Source organism: Pelobates fuscus, chromosome 5 (assembly GCF_036172605.1).
Source record: "Pelobates fuscus isolate aPelFus1 chromosome 5, aPelFus1.pri, whole genome shotgun sequence".
Lineage (NCBI taxonomy): Eukaryota > Metazoa > Chordata > Amphibia > Anura > Pelobatidae > Pelobates > Pelobates fuscus.
Genome location: NC_086321.1, coordinates 180,596,791 through 180,622,147, shown reverse-complemented (window position 1 = coordinate 180,622,147; position 25,357 = coordinate 180,596,791). Strand labels below are relative to the sequence as shown.

The following is a 25,357-nucleotide window of genomic DNA, read 5'->3' as shown; positions in this document are numbered from 1 at the left end:
GTCTCAGGCAGGCAGCATTAAACACATGGAGGTACGGTGTGATGATGATGATGTTGTACCCGCTGCTGCTTCCTTTTCTGAGTTGTCAGATACAAGCGAAGCGGTTGATGATGACGATGCGTCCATGGATGTCACGTGGGTGCCCGCTCGGCAAGAAGAAGAACAGGGCGAAAGTTCAGATGGGGAGACAGAGAGGAGGAGGAGACGAGTTGGAAGCAGGGGGGGGTCGTCGCAAGGAGCTAGTGGCACAGTCAGACAGCATGCATCGGCACCCGGGGTCAGCCCGACAGCACGCCATTCAACGCATGCTGTGTCCACCACCAGAATGCCGTCATTGCAGAGCTCAGCCGTGTGGCATTTTATTTGTGTGTCTGCCTCGGACAACAGCGATGCCATTTGCAACCTGTGCCAAAGGAAACTGTGCCAAAGGAAACACCCGCCTAGGTACAACTGCTTTGCGTAGGCACATGATCTCACATCACAAACGCCTATGGGATCAACACATGAGTACAAGCAGCACGCCTACTCTAAGCCGCCATCCTCCTCCTGGTCTAGCATCTTCAGCCACGTCAACCACTGCTGTCCTTCTTGCCCCCTCTCAACCATCCGCCACTCCGTCTCCCGCCTTGAGCAGTTCCCGCTCATCTGCCCACAGTCATGTGTCTGTCAAGGACATGTTTGAGCGTAAGAAGCCAATGTCACCAAGTCACCCCCTTGCCCAGCGTCTGACAGCTGGCTTGTCCGAACTATTAGCCCGCCAGCTTTTACCATACAATCTGGTTGAGTCTGAGGCGTTCAAAAAATTTGTAGCTATTGGGACACCGCAGTGGAAGGTACCCGGCCGGAATTTCTTTTCACAAAAGGCAATCCCCAACTTGTACTCGATTGTGCAAAAGGAAGTCATGGCATGTCTGGCACACAGTGTTGAGGCAAGGGTCCATCTGACCACTGATACCTGGTCTGCAAAGCATGGTCAGGGCAGGTATATCACCTACACTGCGCATTGGGTAAACCTGCTGACGGCTGACAAGCAAGGAATGCGTGGCATTGCAGAGGAGTTGGTGACACCGCCACGAATTGCAGGCAGTCCTGCTGCCACCTCCTCTACTCCTCCTACTCCATCCTCTTCCATAACCTCCTCGGCTGAGTCCTCTTGTGCTGCTGCGTCTTGCTCCACATCAATGGCACCCTCCCAGCTCCCCAGGTACTATTCCACATCCCGGATACGGCAGTGTCACGCCGTCTTGGGTTTGACTTGCTTGAAAGCAGAGAGTCACACCGGACAAGCACTCCTGTCCGCCCTGAACGCACAGGTGGAAAAGTGGCTGACTCCGCAGCAACTGGAGATCGGCAAAGTGGTGTGTGACAACGGAAAGAATTTGATAGCGGCATTGAAGTTGGGCAAGTTGACACATGTGCCATGCATGGCACATGTGTGTAATCTGATCGTACAACGCTTTGTGCATAAGTACACAGGCTTACAGGACGTCCTGAAGCAGGCCAGGAAGGTGTGTGGCCATTTCAGGCGTTCCTACACGGCCATGGCTCACTTTGCCGATATCCAGCGGCGAAACAATATGCCAGTGAGGCGCTTGATTTGCGACAGCCCTACACGTTGGAATTCCACACTCCTAATGTTCGACCGCCTGCTCCAACAAGAAAAAGCTGTTAATGAATATTTGTATGACCGGGGTGCTAGGACAGCCTCTGGGGAGCTGGGAATTTTTTTGCCACGTTACTGGACGCTCATGCGCAATGCCTGTAGGCTCATGCGTCCTTTTGAGGAGGTGACAAACCTAGTCAGTCGCAATGAAGGCACCATCAGCGACATCATACCATTTGTTTTCTTCCTGGAGCATGCCCTGCGAAGAGTGCTGGATCAGGCTGTAGATGAGCGTGAAGAGGAAGAGGAAGAGTTGTGGTCACCGTCACCACCAGAAACAGCCTTATCAGCATCGCTTGCTCGACCTGCGGCAACGCTGGAAGAGGATTGTGAGGAAGAGGAGGAATGTAGCTTTGAGGAGGAGGAGGAGCAAGACCAAACACAACAGGCATCCCAGGGTGCTCGTTGTCACCTATCTGGTACCCGTGGTGTTGTACGTGGCTGGGGGGAAGAACATACCTTCAATGACATCAGTGAGGAGAAGGAACGGGAAATGAGTAGCTCGGCATCCAACCTTGTGCAAATGGGGTCTTTCATGCTGTCCTGCCTGTTGAGGGACCCTCGTATAAAAAGGCTGAAGGAGAACGACCTGTACTGGGTGTCCACGCTACTAGACCCCCGGTATAAGCAGAAAGTGGCGGAAATGTTACCGAATTACAACAAGTCGGAAAGGATGCAGCATTTGCAATAAATTAAAAAGTATGCTTTACACAGCGTATAAGGGTGATGTCACAGCACAACGGGAATCTAACAGGGGGAGAGGTGGAAGTCATCCTCCTCCCACAACCACGCCGGCAAGGACAGGACGCTTTAAAGACGTGTTGTTGATGGAGGACATGCGGACCTTTTTAAGTCCTATGCATCTCCACAGCCCTTCGGGATCCACCCTCAGAGAGCGACTCGACCGACAGGTAGCAGACTTCCTCGCCTTAACTGCAGATATCGACACTGAGGAGCGATGAACCCGTTGACTACTGGGTGTGCAGGCTTGACCTGTGGCCTGAGCTATCCCAATTTGCGATAGAACTTCTGGCCTGCCCCGCTTCAAGTGTCCTGTCAGAAAGGACCTTCAGTGCAGCAGGAGGTATTGTCACTGAGAAGAGAAGTCGCCTAGGTCAAAAAAGTCTAGATTACCTCACCTTTATTAAGATGAATGAGGGTTGGATCCCGAAGGGACTGACACTGGGCGATACATTTGATTAAAAAAGGTCTGATGAGATGAGCTGCCTTGGGCTAAAAATGGTCCACACGCTGCTGTATTTTAGCTCTGAATGACGTTTGACTTGCGTGACTTATCCGCCACCAACTAGAGTTCAAGCCGCCATGTTTTAGGGCACTTTCTGCCTGTGAAACAAATATCAATTTTTCTGGCCGCTGCTACAGTAGCGGCTGCAACAATACCAAATTTTTCAGGCATGTGTACATGCCTAATTTTTAGGCCCACTGGTGCAGCACTGTGGCTTCAAAAACCAAACCAAAAAAAAATCCTCCAAGATGGCACCAATATACCAGTGGTCTAAGCATCTTCCCACCTTGGCCTAAAAAGGGGAGGTGATTCAACAATTAAAAATCTCTGCCATTTACACGTCCACTGATAGGAGATGCGGAAGGTATTAAACTGATATGAACAATACTAAACTCACCACTCCTATCTGGTGGCACATTAGCTTGCCCGCGCAGTGCCACAAATTTCAAGTAAGAGGACCGACCAAGCATCTTCTTCCATCTCCCTGTTACATAAATCAATGCCATATCCATAGAACTTGTAGAGAATATCCAGGATAGTTTTACAGGGCCAAATCATGTCGCCTGTTGAAAGAGGTGACCTTGCTCGGGTCCCAGGTGTGCGGTTCCTAAAATGGCTGACATATACATGTCCTCTGATAGGAGACGCGGAAGGTATTAAACTGATATGAAAATTTACTAAACTCACCACTCCGAGTGCTGTTATTTATTTAATTTTTTTGTGGTGAGGCTTTACAGGACAGAGTGCTTCTCCATGGGACATGTTAACTCACGGGCAGCTGGCTCATCAAGGAACCAGAGCAGCTTGAACGAGGTGAACTTGCTCGGGTCCCAGGTGTGCGGTTCCTAAAATGGCTGCCATATACACGTCCACTGATAGGAGACGCGGAAGGTATTAAACTGATATGAACAATACTCCACTCCTATCTGTAGGTCCGTCCCATTGTGATTTATGCCCCCCACCCACCGCGCAGGGATGGGGGCCGGGGGGGAGGAAAGTAGGCCCCCCCCATTGTGATTTATGGCCCCCACCCACCACGCAGGGGTGGGGGCCGAGGGGGGGAGGACAGTAGGTCCCCCCATTGTGATTTATGGCCCCCACCCACCGCGCAGTGGTTGGGGAGGACAGTAGCTCCCCCCAGTGTGTATCATGGGCTTTGAGGACAGGTGTCAATCCATACCTGCCAAGTGACCCTATGTAGGGGGAACAGTCCCTATTCTGCTCTGTGTCAGTGTGTATCATGGTCTCTGTGGACGGGGAACAGTCTCTATTCTGCTCTGTGTCAGTGTGTATCATGGTCTCTGTGGACGGTGAACAGTCTCTATTCTGCTCTGTGTCAGTGTGTATCATGGTCTCTGTGGACAGGCAACAGTCTCTATTCTGCTCTGTGTCAGTGTGTATCAGGGGCTTTGAGGACAGGTGTCAATCCATACCTGCCAAGTGACCCTATGTAGGGAGAACAGTCCCTATTCTGCTCTGTGTCAGTGTGTATCATGGTCTCTGTGGACGGGGAACAGTCTCTATTCTGCTCTGTGTCAGTGTGTATCATGGTCTCTGTGGACGGTGAACAGTCTCTATTCTGCTCTGTGTCAGTGTGTATCATGGTCTCTGTGGACAGGGAACAGTCTCTATTCTGCTCTGTGTCAGTGTGTATCAGGGGCTTTGAGGACAGGTGTCAATCCATACCTGCCAAGTGACCCTATGTAGGGGGGACAGTCTCTATTCTGCTCTGTATCAGTGTGTATCATGGTCTCTGTGGACGGGGAACAGTCTCTATTCTGCTCTGTGTCAGTGTGTATCATGGTCTCTGAGGACAGGTGTCAATCCATATCTGCCAAGTGACCCTATGTAGGGGGAACAGTCTCTATTCTGCTCTGTGTCAGTGTGTATCAGGGGTTTTGAGGACAGGTGTCAATCCATATCTGCCAAGTGACCCTATGTAGGGGGAACAGTCTCTATTCCGCTCTGTGTCAGTGTGTATCAGGGATTTGACTATCTTTATTCAGATTCAAAAATTACAATTCCAGGAAAAATTTAACAAACATTTACAAGAACATGTTATGCACATCATAGAAACAACGTGAACCTCTTTAAAGCCACAAACTTAAGACAAAAAGTATGTACACACAATGTGTAAGGGTTTGAAAGAATATTCTGAATCCTTACATGTTTACTTTATCGTTTGTTTGATTTTTGTGAACCATATATAAACTACAAGCAGCGTGAAAACTATAAAAGCTCAAGTGGCCATGCTGATCAGATTAAATAGTATGCTTTACACAGCGTATAAGGGTGATGTCACAGCACAACGGGAATCTAACAGGGGAAGAGGTGAAAGTCATCCTCCCCCTCCCACGACCCCGCCATATCTGCCAAGTGACCCTATGTAGGGGTAACAGTCTCTATTCTGCTCTGTGTCAGTGTGTATCATGGTCTCTGAGGACGGGGAACAGTCTCTATTCTGCTCTGTGTCAGTGTGTATCAGGGGCTTTGAGGACAGGTATCAATGTTAGGTGATTTCTGCCCTTTATGGATTAAAAGCAGACTCTGCATCAACTGTGTAATTTTCCATGGGAGTTTTGCCATGGATCCCCCTCCGGCATGCCACAGTCCAGGTGTTAGTCCCCTTGAAACAACTTTTCCATCACTTTTGTGGCCAGAAAGAGTCCCTGTTGGTTTTAAAATTCGCCTGCCCATTGAAGTCAATGGCGGTTCGCGCAGTTCGCCGGTTCGCGAACATTTGCGGAAGTTCGCGTTCGCCGTTCGCGAACCGAAAATTTCGGGTTCGCGACAACACTAAATATAATAAATATAAAGGCTATTTACAAGGAGTGGGTGGCATAATTATTAAGATACAAATGACATAAGGACAGGTAAACTGAAAGGGGAAAAAATCATGACATTGCTGCTTTAACCCCTTAAGGACCAAACTTCTGGAATAAAAGGGAATTATGACGTGTCAGACATGTCATGTGTCCTTAAGGGGTTAATGTTAGTGGATAAGTTACAACAAACCTATGCATTTAAGGGACTTTAGATTTATTAAGTGTACCTAGAGTTTAAAAGAAATGTACAATCAGATAGGAGATAGTCCTATCTATTTTGATTGACAGTAACATCATATGCTAAGTTTTATGATAGATATTTGTTTTTTCAGATTACATTTCTAAAAGCCAGTATATTCACCTTATTGATGCTGGCTTGGAGATAAATACAGCCTACCCATTAATTCTCAAGCCAGAACGCAAGGTGGATCTCATTCTATCTTTTGATTTCAGTGAAGGTGACCCATTTCTGGTAAGACAATGTGTCTGTTATATAACAAAAAATATATATGCATGTACGTACGTTTGTATATATGTTTTTCTGTCATATTACATTTATTTTACTCATCATTGTATTATTGTGATTTTGTTACCCAGACATTGACTGAAGCTGAAAAATATTGTTCTAAAAATGACATCCAATTTCCTGAGATAATCATTAAAAAGGAAGACGAAAATATCCCATCAAAAAGCTTCTACATATTTGGGAAAGGTGAAAAGGATGTACCTGTGGTGATGCATTTCCCACTTTTCAACAAAATTAATTGTGAAGGTTAGTTTAATCCACTAAATAGTACCTTGATAATTAATCTGCTGTAAAAAAAAAAAAAAATCAGTTATCAATAATATCCATCAACTCCTCAACTTACTCCCCATGGTAACTCAAATGGACTTTCTTGGACTTAACTCAATCAACTGTGTAGGATCATTCAAGTAATATTATTATAATCATCCAAAGACATGGTAATTCTTTCTGTGTTTTAAATGAACACGGTACTCACTCCATCTAAATGAATTTGTTATAGTGCCTACAGTAGCTCCCCCATGTCATAGTTTAAAAATTAGAATATTTTAATAGTTAGAAGCGTGGCATGCTTCAAACCTCACCTCCAAGAACTCTGGATTGGAGAACCAGGACTGATACTAACTGGCTCTCAAATCCAGATTTATGGAGCAGTCATGTGACCTGTGAGGAGGTAAGATATTGGACTGACTCTTACTAAATACTTCCTTAACCTCCCAGCAGGGCCGCCACCAGAAATTTTGGGGCCCCTAACTCAGCTCAGGGTCTGGGCCCCCTGGGGCCTGCCTCCAAATATGCCCACTGGGTCAGTGGCGGATCCAGAGCCTGATCTCGGGAGGGGCACTTGTAGATTATTTAACTAAATAATCCAGACACAATAACCACTACAGCTCAGTGTGAGTGGTGCAATATGTGAGGGGTGCAGTGTGTGAAGTTTGCAGTGTGTGAGTGAGGGCGGCAGTGTATGTCAGGGGTGCAGTGTGTGTGTGTCACAGTTGCAGTGTATGTGTGTATGGGGCAGTGTATGTATGGGGGGCAGTGTATGTGTATGGGGGGCAGTTTGATCTCCCCTCCGGTCCGCAGGCACATTGCAGGGCTAGCACCTGCATGTGCTGGCAGGGGAGAGGGAGACCGTCAGTTTTCTTGGGGAGGGGGACAATTGCCCCGTTGCCCACCCCCCCGAATCCACCTCCAAATACCGCCCACAGGAATACACACACTGATACAAAACGACACAGATACATACTAACAGACACACATACTGAAACAGACATACACGCATACAGGCATACATACTGAGACATACACACAGGCATACATAGTGACAGACACATACTAACATACATACACACACGAGGACATAAAGACACATACAGACACACACATTCATACTGACAGACAGAGACATCCATTCATAATGGCATACAGACATACATGCATATATACTGACAAACTGACAGACATACAGACATCCATATACACACGTTAATAATAATATGCAGACATACATTCTGACTTACAGACATATATACATATATAATGACATACATAGACATACCTACAGACAGACATACTTGCATACATAGACATACATGCAGTCAGACAGACATACATACATACAGACAGGCATACATGCATACATACATGCATACATACATACATGCATACATACAGACATAGCTCATTTTCCAGCCACCCTCCTGTCTCTTACCTTTTCTTTGCAGGAGGGTGGCTGGGGATGATGGGAGTCGGCACGGCTGCCTCTTCACTGCCTGGCTCTCCCTCTTCACTGGTGCGTGCTCCTCCCGCACGGAATGTGCAGGGAGGAAGTGACCACTTCCTCCCAGCAGCACTTGCGACTGCTTTTTTTTTTTTTTTTTTAAAGGGGCACAGTCACGCTATACAACGGCCACAGCGCTGACCGAGCCCCTGAAGATATAGGGCCCATCGGGTGGCCCTAAGTGTGTGGGCCACCCAATGGGCCCCACACGTGGGCCGCCGGGCCCGTGACAACTGTTATGGTTGTCACCCCCTGATGGCGGCCTTGCCTCCCAGTTGTCAGGATTCGAACCTGGGACCTTGGCAGCTCTGGTGCTTTGCCTTACCTCTGAGCCATCTCTCCGCTTCTGTTTCCTGTATCTAGCCCTGTTTAGTATTTAGTACTGAAGCTGGACATTTGTTGGAACTATCCTGTCACTCATGTTACACCTGAGCCTGATGTCTCGTTAGCCAGGTATATAACACTGCCTCTCCCAGAAGGCAGTGTCAGTTCCTTGACTCTGGTGATCATTCTGCTATTTCCTGTTCTCCAGTTTGTTATTGACCTCTGGCTTGGTACACCGATTATCCTGACTTCTGGCTTCCTTTGACCCTTGGCTTCCCACGACTATTCTCCTGGTTTATTCTTCCTGTACCGCGTTTTGGATTTACCTTGCACAGCCCCCGTGCACCGACTCACAGGTCAGGTGAATTCTTGCCTGATCACCTTGGCCTGTGTTTTCTTGCAAGGGTGAGCATACTTCTCTGCCTGCCGGACTCCCACACTCAGGTAAGCCCTGACACCAGTATTGTATGGGAACTTCGGGGGTTTGAGGTATAGTAGTGGGTAATTTAATGGTACCCACTCTCTTGGTGAGGTGTAACATACACTTCCCTTTACAATCCTTGCCCCATTCCAATATTTCCCCATTAGCCCAGTCAATATGAGGGTTGTGCTTACTAAGTCAAGGAAAGCCTAATATGATAGGGCAAGAAGGAGATGCAATAACCTGGAATATTAAATCTTCCTTATGTAAGGCACCAATAGACATGTTAATGGGCAAGGTTTCATGGGTAATTAAGGGTTGAGAGAGTGGTCTCCCGTCAATAGCCTCAACGGCCAGAGGTGATATTCTTTCCTTGATAGGTAGAGCATTCTTTTTAACAAAATGAACATGAATGAAATTTCCTGCTCCACCTCGGTCCATCAGGGCCTTGCATTAAAAGTTATTTTTGTCAACTATGATCATAATATCAAGGAGAAATCTATTTTTGGTATTCCCAGAGGACGTATCCATTACACCTAAGACCTGTCCCCTTAAGGTTCTTAGGTGCAATAGTTTTCCGGACTTATGGGACAAGTACTCCTCATATGTCCTATTTCACCACAGTATTTGCATGGACCCTCTCTTCTCCGATGTTGTCTTTCTGCCTCGGACACTCTAGTGACCCCCAACTGCATAGGTTCGGGTTCGGACTGTATAGAGAGGTCAGGAACATCCGGTCTGGAGAAATGAGGTGCTAATGGCAAAGCCATACGTCTGGTTTTATTTCTGGTTCTGAGTCTATTATCAATTAGCATAATAAACGTAATAAACTCATTGAGTTGTTTGGGTAGTTCTTTAGCAGCAATCCCATCCAACATAGTCTCAGATAATCCCTTCTTAAATGCTGAGATTAATCCGCTGTTAGTCCAGTCTACCTTGGAAGCCAAGGTGCGAAATTCTATGGCATACTCGGAGATAGACCGGTTCCCTTGTCTAATATGCATTAGCGCAGTGGAGGCGTCATCCTCCCTGCCTAATGGTTTAAATGTAAGATTGAATTCCGCAAGAAATTCCTGGTAATTGTGTGCAATGCTTCCACTACTCTCCCTTAACAGGTTAGCTCTAGCTAAAGCTTTACCTTTAAGTTGGTTCATCAGGTAACCAATTTTAGCTCTGTCAGTGGGAAAAGATCCCAGTGAGGCCTCAAAACGATACTCAAATTTGGTTAATAAATCCCCAGCATTCTTGAATATTACCATCAAAATGCAGGGGAGGAGATAGGGAGATAGTAGGTGCCTTATGTACTACAGGTGGTACATTAGGTGGAGGTGACACAGTTGGAGAAGCCGCAGGTTGCAGATGCGCTGTTCGAGTAAGGAGCGTACTGAAAGCCTGGGCAAACTGATCCATACAGTGATCATTCTCCACTAGCTTTTTCTCACAAGCAGCTATGTGCTGACACAATTCTACAGGATCTATGGCCCTGTCGTTATGTCAGGATTACTAGTTGATCCAGCACGTAGAATTGTGTCACACAGATTACTATTAGGTAACGTATTACCGGGCCTTAGAATGGCCGGACTTAACGTACCAAAGAATAGTCAGGATACTTGCCGAGGTCAGGGGATACAGAAAGAGACACAATGATAAGAGAAAGCCAGAAGTCAGGGATACAGAGTACAGGGAAGTCAAAATCAAAGCCAAAGTCAAAAACTAGAAGAAACTAGAAGAAACTAGAAGAAACTAGAAGAAACTAGAAGAAACTAGAATCAGGAACACGCTCTCGGACAACCACAAGGGAAACCACGACAGGGCACTGAGCAGGATGAGAACTGGGCCTAAATACCTCTCCTCTAGATCTGATAGGCTGTAACCGGCCTTTAACCCCAAAGGAAGTTACCAGGTTCTCATTTGCATAATTGCTGCTCAGCATTAACCCTTCTGTGGATTTGGTTGCTGCTCGGCACAACTTTTCCTGTGTGGACAGTAAATGCCATTAACCACATTTTTATAAGCAGATGAATATGTGACACAGGTGAGCCATGGCATTAGAGTATTCATATAAGCAGTAACTTATGTGAATGTTTGGATGGCACTAAAGATAGTGGTTGGACATCACACCAGTGAAAGATTCACACCTGCCTTGTATATTTCTAACATAAAAGTCAATAAAAATAAAATAGAGTCCAAAAAGGATAAAAAATTAAGATGTAAACATATGTATTACCAGTTTCTGACAAACATGTAATGTAGTCCAGTTATATATCATGGTACTTTTCTTTAAAGGGATACTATAGTGCTAGGAATATAAAGTTGTATTTCCAACACTATAGTTCCCTCGTGCCCCCTCCCCCCTCCCCCGACCCTTCAGTGTAACAATTAAAAAACCCTTACTGTTCTTACTGATTCCAGCACCGATGTCCCTTCAGCGCCTCAAGCGCATTACGTCCTATGGGGAAATGATTGATGCTGGGTGTTCTCATGCAGAGTGTGAGAACGTCCAGTGTCAGGTGTCCAAAAGTCGCCTAACCATCAGTAAGTGCCTCTAGAGACAGTCTTAACCCTGCAAGTTAATTATTGCAGTTTTTCAGAAACTGCTAAAAAATTACAATTGCAGGATTAAGGAGTCAGTGGCAGTGCACCCAGATCACTTCAAGACACACGCAGTTTGCACTGTATATTTTACAAACCTTATGTGTGCTACGGCTGTATAATACTTCATATGTTGCTCAGTTAAGTTCATCTGAGTACAGCAATACCCCTGTATGTACCTTTGCCAGATATATGTGGATGTTGAAGGGGCACATTTAAGACACAGCCATTCCAGTTTTTTTCAAACTTTGAATTTTTATGCTGGGTCTATGTCCCATTTTGGAGTAATACACATTTTTTTCCCTTTTTAAAACGTATTAAAACTTTTTTTTTTACTTTTAGCCCCTAACAAGCCAAACCTTCAATTCCCAACTAACCTCTACCCACCCTAGCTAAATAAATAAATAATTAAACAATATTGAAATAACTAATTAAATAAATGTAGCTCCTGAGGGTTTAAAATAAATAAATAAAAGTTAACCTTCAGGGGTAAAAACTTTATTTGAAAGAAGTGGGGGGAGTGGACATTTAACTCAAAAACCTTTTTTTACAGGGAGAAATGAACCTGCAGCGATCCTTCTCCCTGCACTTCATACTGAACATGGAAGTGCAGGGAGGCATGTCAGCAGTCCCTGCAGCACATGGTCTCTCTGACAGGCTGTCAGAGCAATCACATGTGCAGGGACCGCGCGGCTGACTGCTGCACATCTGCCTCAGATAACAAGGCAGGCTGCAGCAGCATTAACCCCACAATTAGTAATTGACGGAAATTTGTCATCATGCGCCCTTAAATTTCCATCTAGCATCACGAAGGGGTTAAATGCAAAACATGATACCACTGAGGTTTGCAGTAACGTAACAACAATAATAATGCAAAAAAAAAAAACAACACACATATCAGTTCTGCAAAACCCCAGTCTTTCCAAGATTCATACTAAATTGTGCACTTATGTATATGATCAGGTGCAGCAGTCTTATCTATTTTTGCATTTAGTGAATTAGATATAGAAACTAGGTTTTATTGAATTCCTGGAGTGTCTTTTTACTTTTTTAATAACCCATCTCCTGCAACACTATTCCATACCTGCTACCTTTGGGAAGTATGAAATTGGTGCAGGTGGGCAGATCTTAGAGGGGGCATCACGAATTGCACAACTGGAAAAACCCATAATGGATGGACAAGTCCAAGAAGTGACCTAAAGGGACCTGTTAGCCTAGCAACACTATTGAAGTGCTCCCTGCATGGTTCTAGTGCCCACGGCACAGCGCCAGTGCATTTAATTATGCACTCATACTGTGCTGTCCAGAGAACTAAGTAGGGCTGGAGGAACAGGACCCTAAAATCAAGATCCGCCAAATCTGGGGCAATTGTAAGCTTTGTCCTTCCACTTATTTCATTTATTTATAAAATATTTTACCAGGAAGGATAAATTGAGATTTCTTTTGTTTTCAAGTATTTCCTGGGTCCACAAAACATTGTACAATATGGTACAATAAAATAGAAAATCAATATTAATACATAATAGATAAAAAAATTAATATAGAACAGGTAGGAAATATATAAATATATGACAGGTGTATTCTGTTTTGAGATATGTAGAGAAGGAAGGCCTGGGGAAGATTTGAAAGTGTGCGGGAGGTCTTTCCATAATTGAGGTGCTCTGTAGGAAAAGGATGATTGGGTTGCTTTCTTTGTATTGAGGTAGACTAAATAAAGTGCTGGTACTGGATTGGAGGTTATAGGAGGTGGGGACAGCCGGGGAGAGCATTCTGCGCAGGTAGGGTGGGAGCTTCCTAGAAAAGCTCTTAAACACTAGGCTGGAAAGATGAAGGGTGAGTCTGGATTCCAGCGACAGCCAGTTTAGTTCTTTTAGCATGTCACAATGGTGGGTCATGTAATTACATTGCAGCACAAAGCGAAAGAATGAGTTATACAATGTATTAAGTTTATTAAGGTGGGTTTGCGGTTGTGGCGAAACCGACCTCGCCACGTGTCCTTGGAGGGGGCTGATTGCCCGCCTCTTGCCTTTGGACTATGGACCAGACTTTATGGGAATGTGATACCCCAGATAGCCATACCATGGAGCCTATTCATATAATGAAAGACTATGGGAAAGATTTAGCTCCATAGCAATTGTACTGTGTGAGTAGGATCTGCGCGCTATTCGGTAGTTTTGTGCGTGCAGATCCCAGCTATCTGGGGATAGGTGAAATGTCTGTGTGTTATGTGTAAATGTGACTATGTATTTTAAAGTGTTTTATGTTGTTTTGCAACCATGTGGTTAATGGAGTCTGCCTTTAGTCCTGGGTAATTGGATTACTTCTCCAATTAACTCCAGGGCAGAAGGGAGGAAACCAGGGTGCATTGTGGGGATGTTTTTCTGCCAGCCAGAAAGGAACAAAAGATACTTTTAGTAACTTTTGAACCCCTGGTCGGATTCATGCCATTTTTTAATATGTTGTTCCCCTGAATGGATTGATTGTGGATATGTATTTTTATGTGAATGTGATGTATGGTTTTAAAGTTATGAAAGTTGTGTAAAAGTATATTTTACACTGTATGCATAATGGGATTATGTGTCACACTAAGGGGAGGGGATGTGTGGGAGGTAACATCTATGGCATTGGTTCTTTTATGCCTCCCCCTGGGTGTGGCCTGTATGTGTGAGTTGGAAATAAAAGCCAGGCTGGATGAGCCAGTCCAGAGTTCCTGTTTTACCCTCAAAATTATGTGTCGTCTCATTATTGGGGGGAAGGATTTATTGCATGCTGTTCCAGTTGACTGCTAGGAGTACAAGCCTATTCGTATGGTTCCTATTCAATGGTCTACAGCATTCATATGCTTGGGAGAATTTAAAAAGGTTTCTCGGATTCGGTGATTGTGGTGTCTGCCAGAGTGCTTGGAGTCCTCAGGAAGCGCTAGGAGCATCCATTAACGGAGGTACCCAGTCCGGGGTGCCAGGTGATCCGTTACAGCGGTGCAGGTGCATATACTACATCCCCATAATCAATTAGTTTTCTAAGATCTTTGACAATACTGGGAGCAATTCAATTAGGCGATGGCAGGGCCGGTGCAAGGATTTTTGCCGCCCTAGGCAAAAGAAAGATTTGACCCCCCCCCAGTGACTTCACAATGCCCTACCCATATGATCTGCCATATGAACTAACGCCAGTGCTGCACACAGTGTGTGTTTACATTAAAAAGCCTGCAGGGACAAACTTTAGACACCAGAACCACTTCATTAAGCTGCAGTGGTTCTAGGGACTAAAGTGTCCCTTTAATGTGAGGTAAATTAGAGATTAGTGTCACTAATAATATACTAGATTGCCTACATGTGGTGAAACCGACCTCGCCACGTGTCCTTGGAGAAGCCTGTTTGCCCGCCTCCTACCTGCTGACTATGGCCCCTGGGTTATTTGGGGCATATTGTATTTTATTGTGTGACTGCTGGCCCTTTAAGCACAGTGAATGGTATTTTATTGTACTGCTGCTGGCCCTTTAATAACTGTCTGGGGCCATATTGAGACTTTGGGTAACAATACCCTTTAAGACTATGGCCCCTGGAAGGTATTACCTGTTAAAGACTCTTTTAGCAGATTGGATTTTATAAGACTGTCCCTTTAAATAATTTGGAACAGTGCTGCAGCTTTAAATGGGCACTTCGGATGCAGCCGAAGTGCCGAAGTAGTCGAAGTGGCCGCCATTCGACAAACGAACACGTGGCGGCGGCCATCTTTTTTCATTCGAACGAGGTCAGCGGTATGTGTAGCCAAATTCATGGAACTGAAATCGGCTACACATTTTACCGAACACCGCTGACCCTTACCTTCTCCTACACTTCGTTTTTCAGCTCCAGAGACTAAGTCCCGTTCGAAATGGGACTTAGTCGTTTTTTCGCATGAAATTGACCGTCCGCACAGCCCAAATCTATGGAACTGTTTTGGGCAGGAAATTGTGCTTGCGGTCGGTCATAAAGGGACCTCCAGCTAACTTTTGATCCACTGGGGGGATTTGGCTGATTTTTGGAAGTGTTTATGTTTGAAGTGTGCTGATTCCGATGTTTTGAAGTGTGCTGATTGAATGTATAGTTTTAAAGTTACAGTGTATGTGTGGAAAGTATGTTTTAAACTGTATGCATAATGGGATTATGTGTCACACTAAGGGGAGGGGATGTGTGGGATGTAACATCTATGTCATTGGTTCTTTTATGCCTCCCCCTGGGTGTTGCCTGTATGTGTACTCTTGTAATAAAAGCCGGGCTGGATGAGCCAGTCCAGAGTTCCTGCTTGACCCTCAAACCGATGTGTCGTCTCGTTTTTGGGGGAATTGGATTGTATGCTGACTGCCAGGAGTGTAAGCGGATGGTATGCTTTTCCTGTTCAGCTGATTCCAGAGTTCGTGTGTTTCCAGTTCGGGAGTTGTAAGATTCGTACAGTTTGGAGTTCGGAAGATTGGTGCTTGCAGTACCTGCTGGTCTATGGAAAAGGGGGATATCACCTAAACTGGGTTTTATCCTCTTGTAAGTGAAACGGTCCGTTACACTACATACAACCAGATGAGGATGGTGATGGTCTCTGGCTGCAGTCTGGCTCCACTGGTCTGGTGAAGAACAGGATCTCTGGAGGTTGTTTGTAACTGTGGTCACAAAATTCAATGTTCTGGGAGAAATGGATGCATTGTGTGTTTCTCTGTGTGTAAGGAAAGCATGTTGTGTTTCTGTGTGTGTAGGGATGCATTGTGTGTTTCTGAGTATGTATAGGGATGCATTGTGTGTGTGTAGTGTGAAAGAGCTCCCTGCCACCTGTCCTATAGAGCTCTCCCTTCCATCCCTTAGAGATCTCCCCTGCCCCTTAGTGGTCTCTCCTCCCCTGTACCTTAGTGGTCTCTACTCTCCTGAGTGTGCACTTCCTGTCAGTCCGGACGGGTCGCGTACCGGAGAGGAGCTCGGCCACGCTACAGGAAAGGGGAGGTGAGGCATTGCGGCAGCCGCCTGAGTGCTCTCTATAGAGCTCTCTATAGAGCGCTCAGGCAGCTGCAGTATTTAAAGGGCCGGCGATGGGGGGCGCAGGGCGCCCCCTCCTATTTGGCGCCCTAGGCGGCTGCCTAGTTTGCCTTATAGGAAGCGCCGGCCCTGGGTGATGGTTAGAAACCAAAGTAATGTTACCACTTTTATGGAAAGGCACTACTCTCGCAGTTTACAAAGTTTGGGTATGTATCCAGCCACCAAGAATTTGTTAATTAGGGTTGTGACAGGTTTAGCAATTGCCGGTGCACTGAGCTTCAACAACATTGCTGGGATTTGATCAGGTCCAGACTGATTTTTCATTTTAAATTATTAAGGTGTTTCTTAATGACACTAATAGGTACAGGTATAAAATTACACTTAGTAACATCTGGTTTTTTTTTTCAATGAGGTTTCATCTTTTTTTTTAAATGAGGTTTCATCTGTTTCCTTATTGCGTGTGTCGGGCTGGAAATTACAACAGGGTCTGGAAACCCTTATGCTGCCATTGACCTATGCACTAACAAAGAAGTTTCTGCTTGCCTTTATCTTTATAATCATCTGTTGTAAATATTCAATGAAATCACACCACTCTAATGTAGTATTAATAAGCATTCAATGGTTTTATGTGTAGTAGATCATATATATAAAACACAGATTGTCTAGAGGTGCATACATCAACGGCAACATTAACCAATCATGGAAGTCTCAGAACTGAAAGTATAATTTTTTTTTTAGCTATGTTCTATCTATGTTCAGGGAATTTTCCCCAAAAAATGATTCTCGGGATTCCATTCATGAGTAAGCTAATCTATGTTCAGGGAAATTTCCCAAAGTGCTCTAGTAAACTGATCTATGTTCGTGATAATTCCCCCGAATTTAAACCTGCTTTCTACAACATGCTTGCCACCGTTTTCCCCTGAAATAAGACCATCCCGAAAATAAGCCTTAGTGCTTTTTTCGAGGGAAAAATGAATATTTCGAGTAGTTAGAAAGAATGCTATTTTTTCAAATGCAGAATATTTATAAAAGATAGCAAAAGCTAGTGTCAGGCGCAAAAACGCACAAGAACAGAAAAATATTTTTATGTTTAAAAAATGTGATTTTATCTCTTTCAAAGCATGAGTATCTTGTATTATAATCAGGCCTATTGACCTTTTGTTCTTTCAAGTTATGAATACACTAATACTTTAGCTGCTATTCTGGACCGGCTGCAAAGGCTATGAATGTGGTTTTCAGGAGCACATGGCGCTCATTGCCCTGATGAGATTATACATACCAAATCACCTTCCCAGATAGTTTACTCAGTCACAACTCACATGAAAGAAGATCTGGCGATGTTTATTCATCGTATGATCTGTAGAATGTGCAGTCACAACAGGTAAAAGAACGATTCTTCCATACAGGTAGGAGAGATATCACAAGTCACATATAGATGTACAGCATAGAATACACTAGAACAGGAGAGGGGGAGGGGATAATCTGAAGCATCATGCAAACTATGGAGTGGCCCAAGATACAAATTTAAGATGAACATTAAAGAAACAGTACATTATAATAAAACAATATCATGTAACATGACAGCTGCGTAATAAGAAATATAGAAGTAGAAAGAAGGACATGAGACGGATGCCCTGTAACATAAAATATATAACTATGTATGTCTAGGGGAATAAATATTCACTAAGCATTGCATAGGTAAAAAAGTTTTTCCCAAAAGCATGCTTGTGTGCATATATGCTAATTTATCACATAGGATATTGTAGGAAGTTGCTGCAGCTGAAGTGAAACATACCTTTATACAGTTCTGCGTAATGAATATGTAGATGTATTATCATGAACATAAAGTTACATGCTTTTAGTCATAACCATTTACACATTGCCAGACACAAACAGTTACATACTGCCAGACATACATATTTACACACTGCCAGACATACAGTAACACACTTACATACAATCATACATATACTTGCAGTCTCCTGCACACACAAACACACTTCCCAAAACACACATGTATTGAAATATATTATATGCATGCATTTTTAGCCATTCACCTGCTTGTCTACCTTTTGATTACAGGAGGGTCACTCGCCTGAAGTCAAGGGTAACAAGCATAACAAAGGTTGATGGCCAACACCTGAACTCCAATGATTTATCCTTTGCACTGGAAATAATTAAGGGAACACTATAGTGTCAGGAATATAAATATGTATTCCTGACATGACCGGTGTATAGTCGCCATATGGGCAGTCGGAATCCAGGACAACCAACCCACATACCTTACCCAATAATGCACTGACACTAGAGATATATGGGAAAAATTGTCCACAGCTTTAATAACAATTTCAACTAATAACCATTATATAATAATATCATAATATAACATAACCAAATAAATTAACATGTAAACATGGGTCATTGCCCCCATACTCTGCCCTTGCGCCCGTATCCTTCTGTCAATATAAAAGGCAATGACCCTAATATAAATAACACGTATATACAAATACATAACATATCAAATGATTCCAACATGAACCAATTTAAAGTGCCAAAACATCAATTAACCACGGCAGGGGTATACCCGGATACCCCTACCCCACCAGGTTCTGAGCCACCGACAGGACTCGAAACCTACCAACCACCAATGTCCACCATTTTCCAATTCCATCCGGTTCCTCCTGGGGAGCCTATTTCTTCTCCTTCAGCTCCCCATCCCGCCACTAGCTCAGACCTTGACCCCTTAAGCCGTCTGAGCTCCGCCACCCCGAAGAAAAAGTACTTTCTGCATCCCCTCCTGCCAACCCATGTTCAGCAGATCCCAGCCCACAGCCGAGAGATGAACACCGTCTGGGTGGTAGTAGCCTAGCAGCCCATCCTCTAACTCACTGTGCCGCACCACTACCCCCCCAACTTCCGAACAAAGCTCGCCATCAAGCTGTTTACTTTTTTCCTGCACCTATCTATGGCCCCTGGGTCCCGAGCGTGGCGCCACCGCCGCCTCGGGACCATCTCTGACCAGACCAGCATCACCTCCGGAAGCAGTTCCCTCAACTTGTTGAGGTCCTGTTTTATCCATTTTACCAGTCGACGCTGCGGCGTCAGACCCAAATCGTTGCCCCTGGCATGTATGACCAGCAGATCGAGCCTCCGCCCACCAGCCACCATCCTGAACACGGCCCCGCAGACATCCCCCCAGCAACCACCCCGGTACCCAAACCATCGCACTAACAGGTGTTCCCTCGGAAAGCCCAGCTGATGACCTTGAGCTCGAGCTGCGGCCCTCCTTTCCGCCCCAACGACAAAAGAGTGTCCAACGATCCATGCGACCCGGCCTGGGGAAGAAATAAACAGACTTTCAGACATCCCCGTCCCCATCCGGGACCCCACATATCAATCCAATAAGCGAACATAGGATCGGAACCTCACCGACTCCCACCTCCCAATCCACTTCACTAAATCGTTCCCAAACCCCAAGTGTGTGGCCGCCCCGATACGGAAGGAATGTGTCCCAAACCTATCCGCCTGCAGGCCCAGCTTACCCAGGCCCGACCGAAAGACTTTGGTAAATTGGAACCGGGACAGTGAAGACCCGTCCGCGTGTACCAACAATGAGCCCCCCCGCGGGCCTCCTAGCCAAGTACCCCGCCACTGCGGCTAGCGGGCATAGCGTGGAGCCCGGCAGGGCCACCAGCATCACTTCCCGGCCTTTTCCGTCTTGGACCTGGCCAGGTGCACCACCAACTTATGTCTCCAACACCCGGATGCCTGAAAACTGCAACCCCCTGGAAACCACTCGGTTGGTGCTCACCAACTCCCCAACCCGGAAGGCCCTGAAAAAGGCCAGGAGGAAAGCGGCCCGGAACAGGGACACCTCAAACCCGTCAAAACAAATCTCCGGCAGGACCTGTATTAGGTCCCCAAGCACCCGCACCGACACCGGGCGCCTGGTGTCAGGAGATCTCCGGCCCTTCCGGTACCCTTTGAGCGCTTGCCTAATAACGAAGGACTTGGTCAGATCCTCCTCCCCCCGGAGTTTGAACCAGAACGCCATTGCCGCCATGGCCCTATCCACCACCGCGCTTCCCTCGCTAGTAGCCGAAAGGCAAACCACAAGAAGGCGTCCAAGCGCGACTCTCTCACCCACACCTGATCCAGCCCTCGTAGCGACTGTTCCCAAGATTTCCAAACCTTATCGTAGGCGGCCCAAGTGGCCGGCGCCAGCGAAGCTTTCACTAATCCCCACAAGCAAGATGCTCCTAGATTCCATATCTCGTCTGGGCACGTCTGGCCCATTTCCAGCGCTTCCGGGGCCGCCGTCCGGAATCGGGACCACTGAAAACGAGACAGAGCGTCAGCAACTTCATTCAAATACCCCGGCACATGGCGCGCGCGAAAGACTACGTTTAGTGACATACACATCAACACAAGATGCCGCAGCAGCCGAACCACCGGTTTCGACGCTGCGGACTGGTTATTGACCGTGTGCACTACGGACATGTTGTCCGAGAAGAAGATCACCTTACGATCTCGCAGCCCATCTCCCCACAGCGCCATGGCGACGACCAGCGGGAAGAGTTCCAAGAAAGCCTGATTACGCATGAGGGGGCTCGACCTCCATGCCTCTGGCCATTGCTCCACACACCACCGACCCGCAAAATAAGCCCCAAAGCCAACGCTACCCGACGCGTCGGTAAACAATTCCAACTCTGACGCCGATACACCCTCCTGCCAAAAAAACACTGTCCCATTAAAGTCCCGCAGGAAGGCATCCCACACCGCCAGGTACTCCGGGGGACCGCCCGACCTCTGCCGCAGTCCCCGCTCCAGGCGCGGCCTCCTCGGTGGCCTCCTGGCCCGCACAGGACGTCCTCTCTCCGGATCCGCCACCAACGCCAGGGCCGGACCAAGTTGGGCCCGCAACCAATCCGCTCCCTGGTTCTGGCCCGCCGACCGGATCCCTGCCAGCAGTTTCTCCACCTCGTCCATGGCCCTGCAGTAATTAGAAAAGAGAAAACCCACCAGGCCAAATCTATGAGCACAGGAGTGCACACAAACTTAGCCAGGTAGGAATTAAAAGTGACTGCTCTAAAATGGCTGCCAAGGCCCTTTTCCGCTAAGCTGTGCTTTTGCTCCATGGGGCTACACTATAGTTCTAATAGTGCAGTTTTTGGTCCCCTTTTTCCAGTTCCGTGCAGGTCTCGTCGCAGCTGGCTCCAACCTTGCATTGGGAAACTATTACACATAAGCAGCAAAACGCTGTGCTGCACCAGTCCGCATCTCCTCATACAGCCTATGCCTGTAGACTTTTAAATGCAAACACTGCCTTTTCATAGAAACGCCAATGTTTACATTACTGCCTAGAAACACTTCTAATCTGAGGCATAGCTAGAAACCACTGGGCCTTGGTGCAAAAATTACCCTGGTACTCCTTATGTGTCTTATCCCCTTATGTGTCTCATCCTCCCTCTTTCCCCCCCCCCCCGGTCCTCTATGTGTCTCATTCCCCCATGTGTCTCATTCTCCCCTCAGACCCTCCATGTCTCATCTCACCCAGATTCTCCATTTCTCTTATTCTCCCCCGAACTCCCCCATGTGTTTTACCCCCCAGCTCCTCCATGTGTCTCATTCTCCTATTTCCAGCTCCTCCATGTGTCTCCTCCCACAGTCCATCCATGTTTCTCTCCCCCACCCCCCTCACTTCTATGAAGCATGGCCAAGTAGACAGCTGTACCCGATCTGACAGGAAGTGCTCTCTCTGTGAGCATTTCTAGGCCAAACTACATACAGTGACCATGTGTCCCAGGCTGGTGGGGCTGTGCACCTACCCTGAAGTTATGCCGGTCGCAAGCTGTGCTCCTGGAGTGATGGGCCCGGTCACGGCTGCGACCCCTGCGACCGCTATAGGTACACCACAACGTGCAGCACTGATGCTCAGCATCTCCACGCTTTGCATAGAGATGCTGAACATGCCCCATAGAAACAGATGCTGATAGGCACAACACAGTATTTTGCCACTCATGTGCAATAGCCATTGGCTGAGATTGTCAAATTTGATGATCAGGCAAAGCCTGACACAGCAAGACCAGCGATGTGCTGGAAAAATGGCAAGTAAACAACCTTTTTAAAGTAAGGAGAGGGAAACAGGGCCCTAAACATTAATTTTTAAACTCGAGTATTAGGAATACATTTGTATTTTTTAATATTATAGTGCTCCTTGTAACTGAATGCAGCACTTAATTTCTATGATTACAGGTTGTTCAGCTGTTATGTTGTTATTCATCTACATCTTGCTCATGTACCATAATTATGAAAACTATATTTGGTTTTCATTGGAGTCATTGTAGATATATTTTTTGATATTATTTTGTTATAAAAAGTATATATGAAAATAAGTTTATATGAAAATAATTTATATTACTTAATTATAAAAAGTTTATATGAAAAACACGGACCAATTTGTGAATGTGCCCTAAATCTTTGCTACTAAAATGTGTAGTACAGGTGGTCTTGAAAAGTCCATATGTAAAATGCTTTACTGCCTAACTGTATCTGTAGTTCTAACTGGTAATATTGTTCACAGACAATGTGCAAGGCTGGAGAGATAGGTACCAGACCTTTAAACTGTTGTACACGCCATCGGATATAGAAGATCTATTAAAAGTCTCAAAACAAATTGTGACATTAAGCAAGAATGAGATTCTGGATAACCTTCAGCAGAAAAAGAAAGCTCCATAATGTGACACTTTACCTACCCGAACAACTAGATTTAGCAAGAAGCCACATCAAGTTCTCATTCAAATTACAAAAGTTATCATGCTGAATTTGTTAAAAAAAATTATTCTGAAAATTAAAAGTAAGTGTCCATTGTTTAATAAAATTATCAAAGCCTGGTCTTTTCTTTGGCTAATCACGGTTCAGAACAGATAATTGTATAATGTATTTATCTCCATTTAACTATGAAATGATAATTTCCTTATAATTGGTCCACACCTGAATTTTTGTTACGCAGTGTGCATTCCAAGTGACATTCATATGCTCAGCAGCATACTAAAGGAAAGGGGGGCGGAGAGGCTGTTACCGTGGTGGGGGCTGCACATAGTGCACCATCTCTCACCTGGGTAGGCACCTACCTACTGGCACCTTGTTTGCATAGGTGCTGTGCGGCAGGAGTCTGCCCCAGGGCTGTCATGCTCAGCTGCAGAGGGGGCTGCTGGGCATTCTCTACACTGATTTCTCAGCTCCATGGCTCACCTTGTACTGCTGCTGAAGCCATGATATGACTTTCTTCCAGCCCTGGCAACAGTACAGAGCTGCAGGTGTCTGGGCATTCAGTGAGAGAGATCCCTGCTGCACCCCACTGAACACCAGGAATGAGGTTTTGCTCCAGAATTCCTAAGAACAGGGGGGATCGGGTGCACCTCAGTGTGAAAAAAAGTTGTCTGTGTAGATGTAAATATGAGTGTGTATATGAATGTCTGTGGGGACACAGTTAAACCAATTAACTCACTGCAGTGTCCTTGAGCTTCTGGCAAAGAAGATAAAAAAATACCACTCTGCCTCATTAGAGATATCTTTGCCAGAAGCTCAAGGAAGCAGGCTGAAGGGTCAGTGTTAGGACCCGCTTTAGGGGGGTCTGCCTTGACGTTGGCAGGTGGGCATTCCCTCCAATGGCCATTGGAGCAACTAAATGACCTCCATTTGTCTAAATATACATAGGGATTAAGGAGAGAGTGCAGGTACCCTTTTCTTTTCTTTTGTTGTATGTCCCAATATTTTGTGGGCTACCACAATAAAAATAAAAAATAAACTAAAATACAGTGTTGGCTACCTCATCCTCCTCCTCCACCGCCACCGTCACAGCCTCCTCAACCTATGGGTCACTTAGTATAAACTAGGTACACATTAGAAGAGGCTTGTGAAGGCCTTTTCTCCATACATCAGGAGTTGAGCATTTCTCCATGCATCAGGACTGCAAGAAATGTACCGCAATTAGAAAAAAACAAAAAACATAAAACACAGTGTTGGCTACCTCATCCTCCTCCTTCAACGCTGCTTCCTCCTCCACTGCCAAGGTGTCAGGGATCTTACCTGGAGTGGGAGTCCGGCAGGCAGAGTTAAGGCACCCTTTGCAATTCGGCACAGACCGAGGGGACTCAGGACAGAAATCCCCAAGGCTGTGACACAGTGCACTGGGGCTGAAATAACCAGTGCTTCCCGGAACGCAGTACAGACAAGGGAAATCCAGAAGAGTAGTCGGTAACAGAATCAGAAGTCAGGGCTGGCGGCAATCAGGCGAAAACAGTAGACGAGCAGGGGATCAAAACCAGGAGTCAGATGAACAGTAGTGAAATCAAACGGAACAGGAAACACGATCTGACAACAAGAACCAGACTTGCGGGGTTTAAATAGGAAGACTCAGCCAATAATCATGGAACCAGGAACAGGTGTGCAAATCCCAGGCAAACAGGCTCAGACTACAGGATACCAAGAACATTTAGAGACAGTCAATGTAAAGATCCTGACTGGGATGCAGGAAACTCAGGTTCGATCCCAGCCAGACCCAAATACACAATATTGTGCAAAGCACAATGATGATCCTGACATTACCCCCCCTTCAAAGACGCCGTAGGCGAGAAGAGGAAGGCAAATACGACCCAGGAGGTTACTTTTTTGTTTTCTTGGTTTTAGTAGTACTTGTAGGAGTGGAGGTCATAGCTATTAGGGCCTTTTCAAAAACTTGCAAGTCCTCCTTCCGGACTAGAGTCCCATTAGAGGCATAGGTACAGCCAGCAGGAGGGACTTCCTTGATAGGACTTGTAGTGGTTGTGGTGCTTGCCTTCCTAGAAGCAGACTCTTTAGTGGAAATAGCGATCTCAGGTTCTTTCGTAACTGATTCCAGCACAACCTCAGGGGCAACAACTGTAGAAGACGGAGGATTGGTCAAAGTGGTCAAGCAAGGACAGGCAGCATGTTGGCA

At 45.8% G+C, this 25,357-nt stretch overlaps 1 protein-coding gene across 1 annotated transcript in view; it reads left to right on the top strand.

Annotated features, from left to right (window-relative positions):
• Window positions 1-23,175, top strand: part of LOC134611180 (cytosolic phospholipase A2 gamma-like) — an 86,039-nt gene extending 62,864 nt beyond the window's left edge. Inside the window, exons 2-4 of the mRNA XM_063454804.1 lie at window positions 6,067-6,206; window positions 6,332-6,506; window positions 22,961-23,175. Coding sequence (XP_063310874.1) covers window positions 6,067-6,206; window positions 6,332-6,506; window positions 22,961-23,115 — 470 coding nt within the window. The 3' untranslated portion in view covers window positions 23,116-23,175. The remainder of the gene's footprint in view (window positions 1-6,066; window positions 6,207-6,331; window positions 6,507-22,960) is intronic.
• Window positions 23,176-25,357: the final 2,182 nt, after the last annotated feature.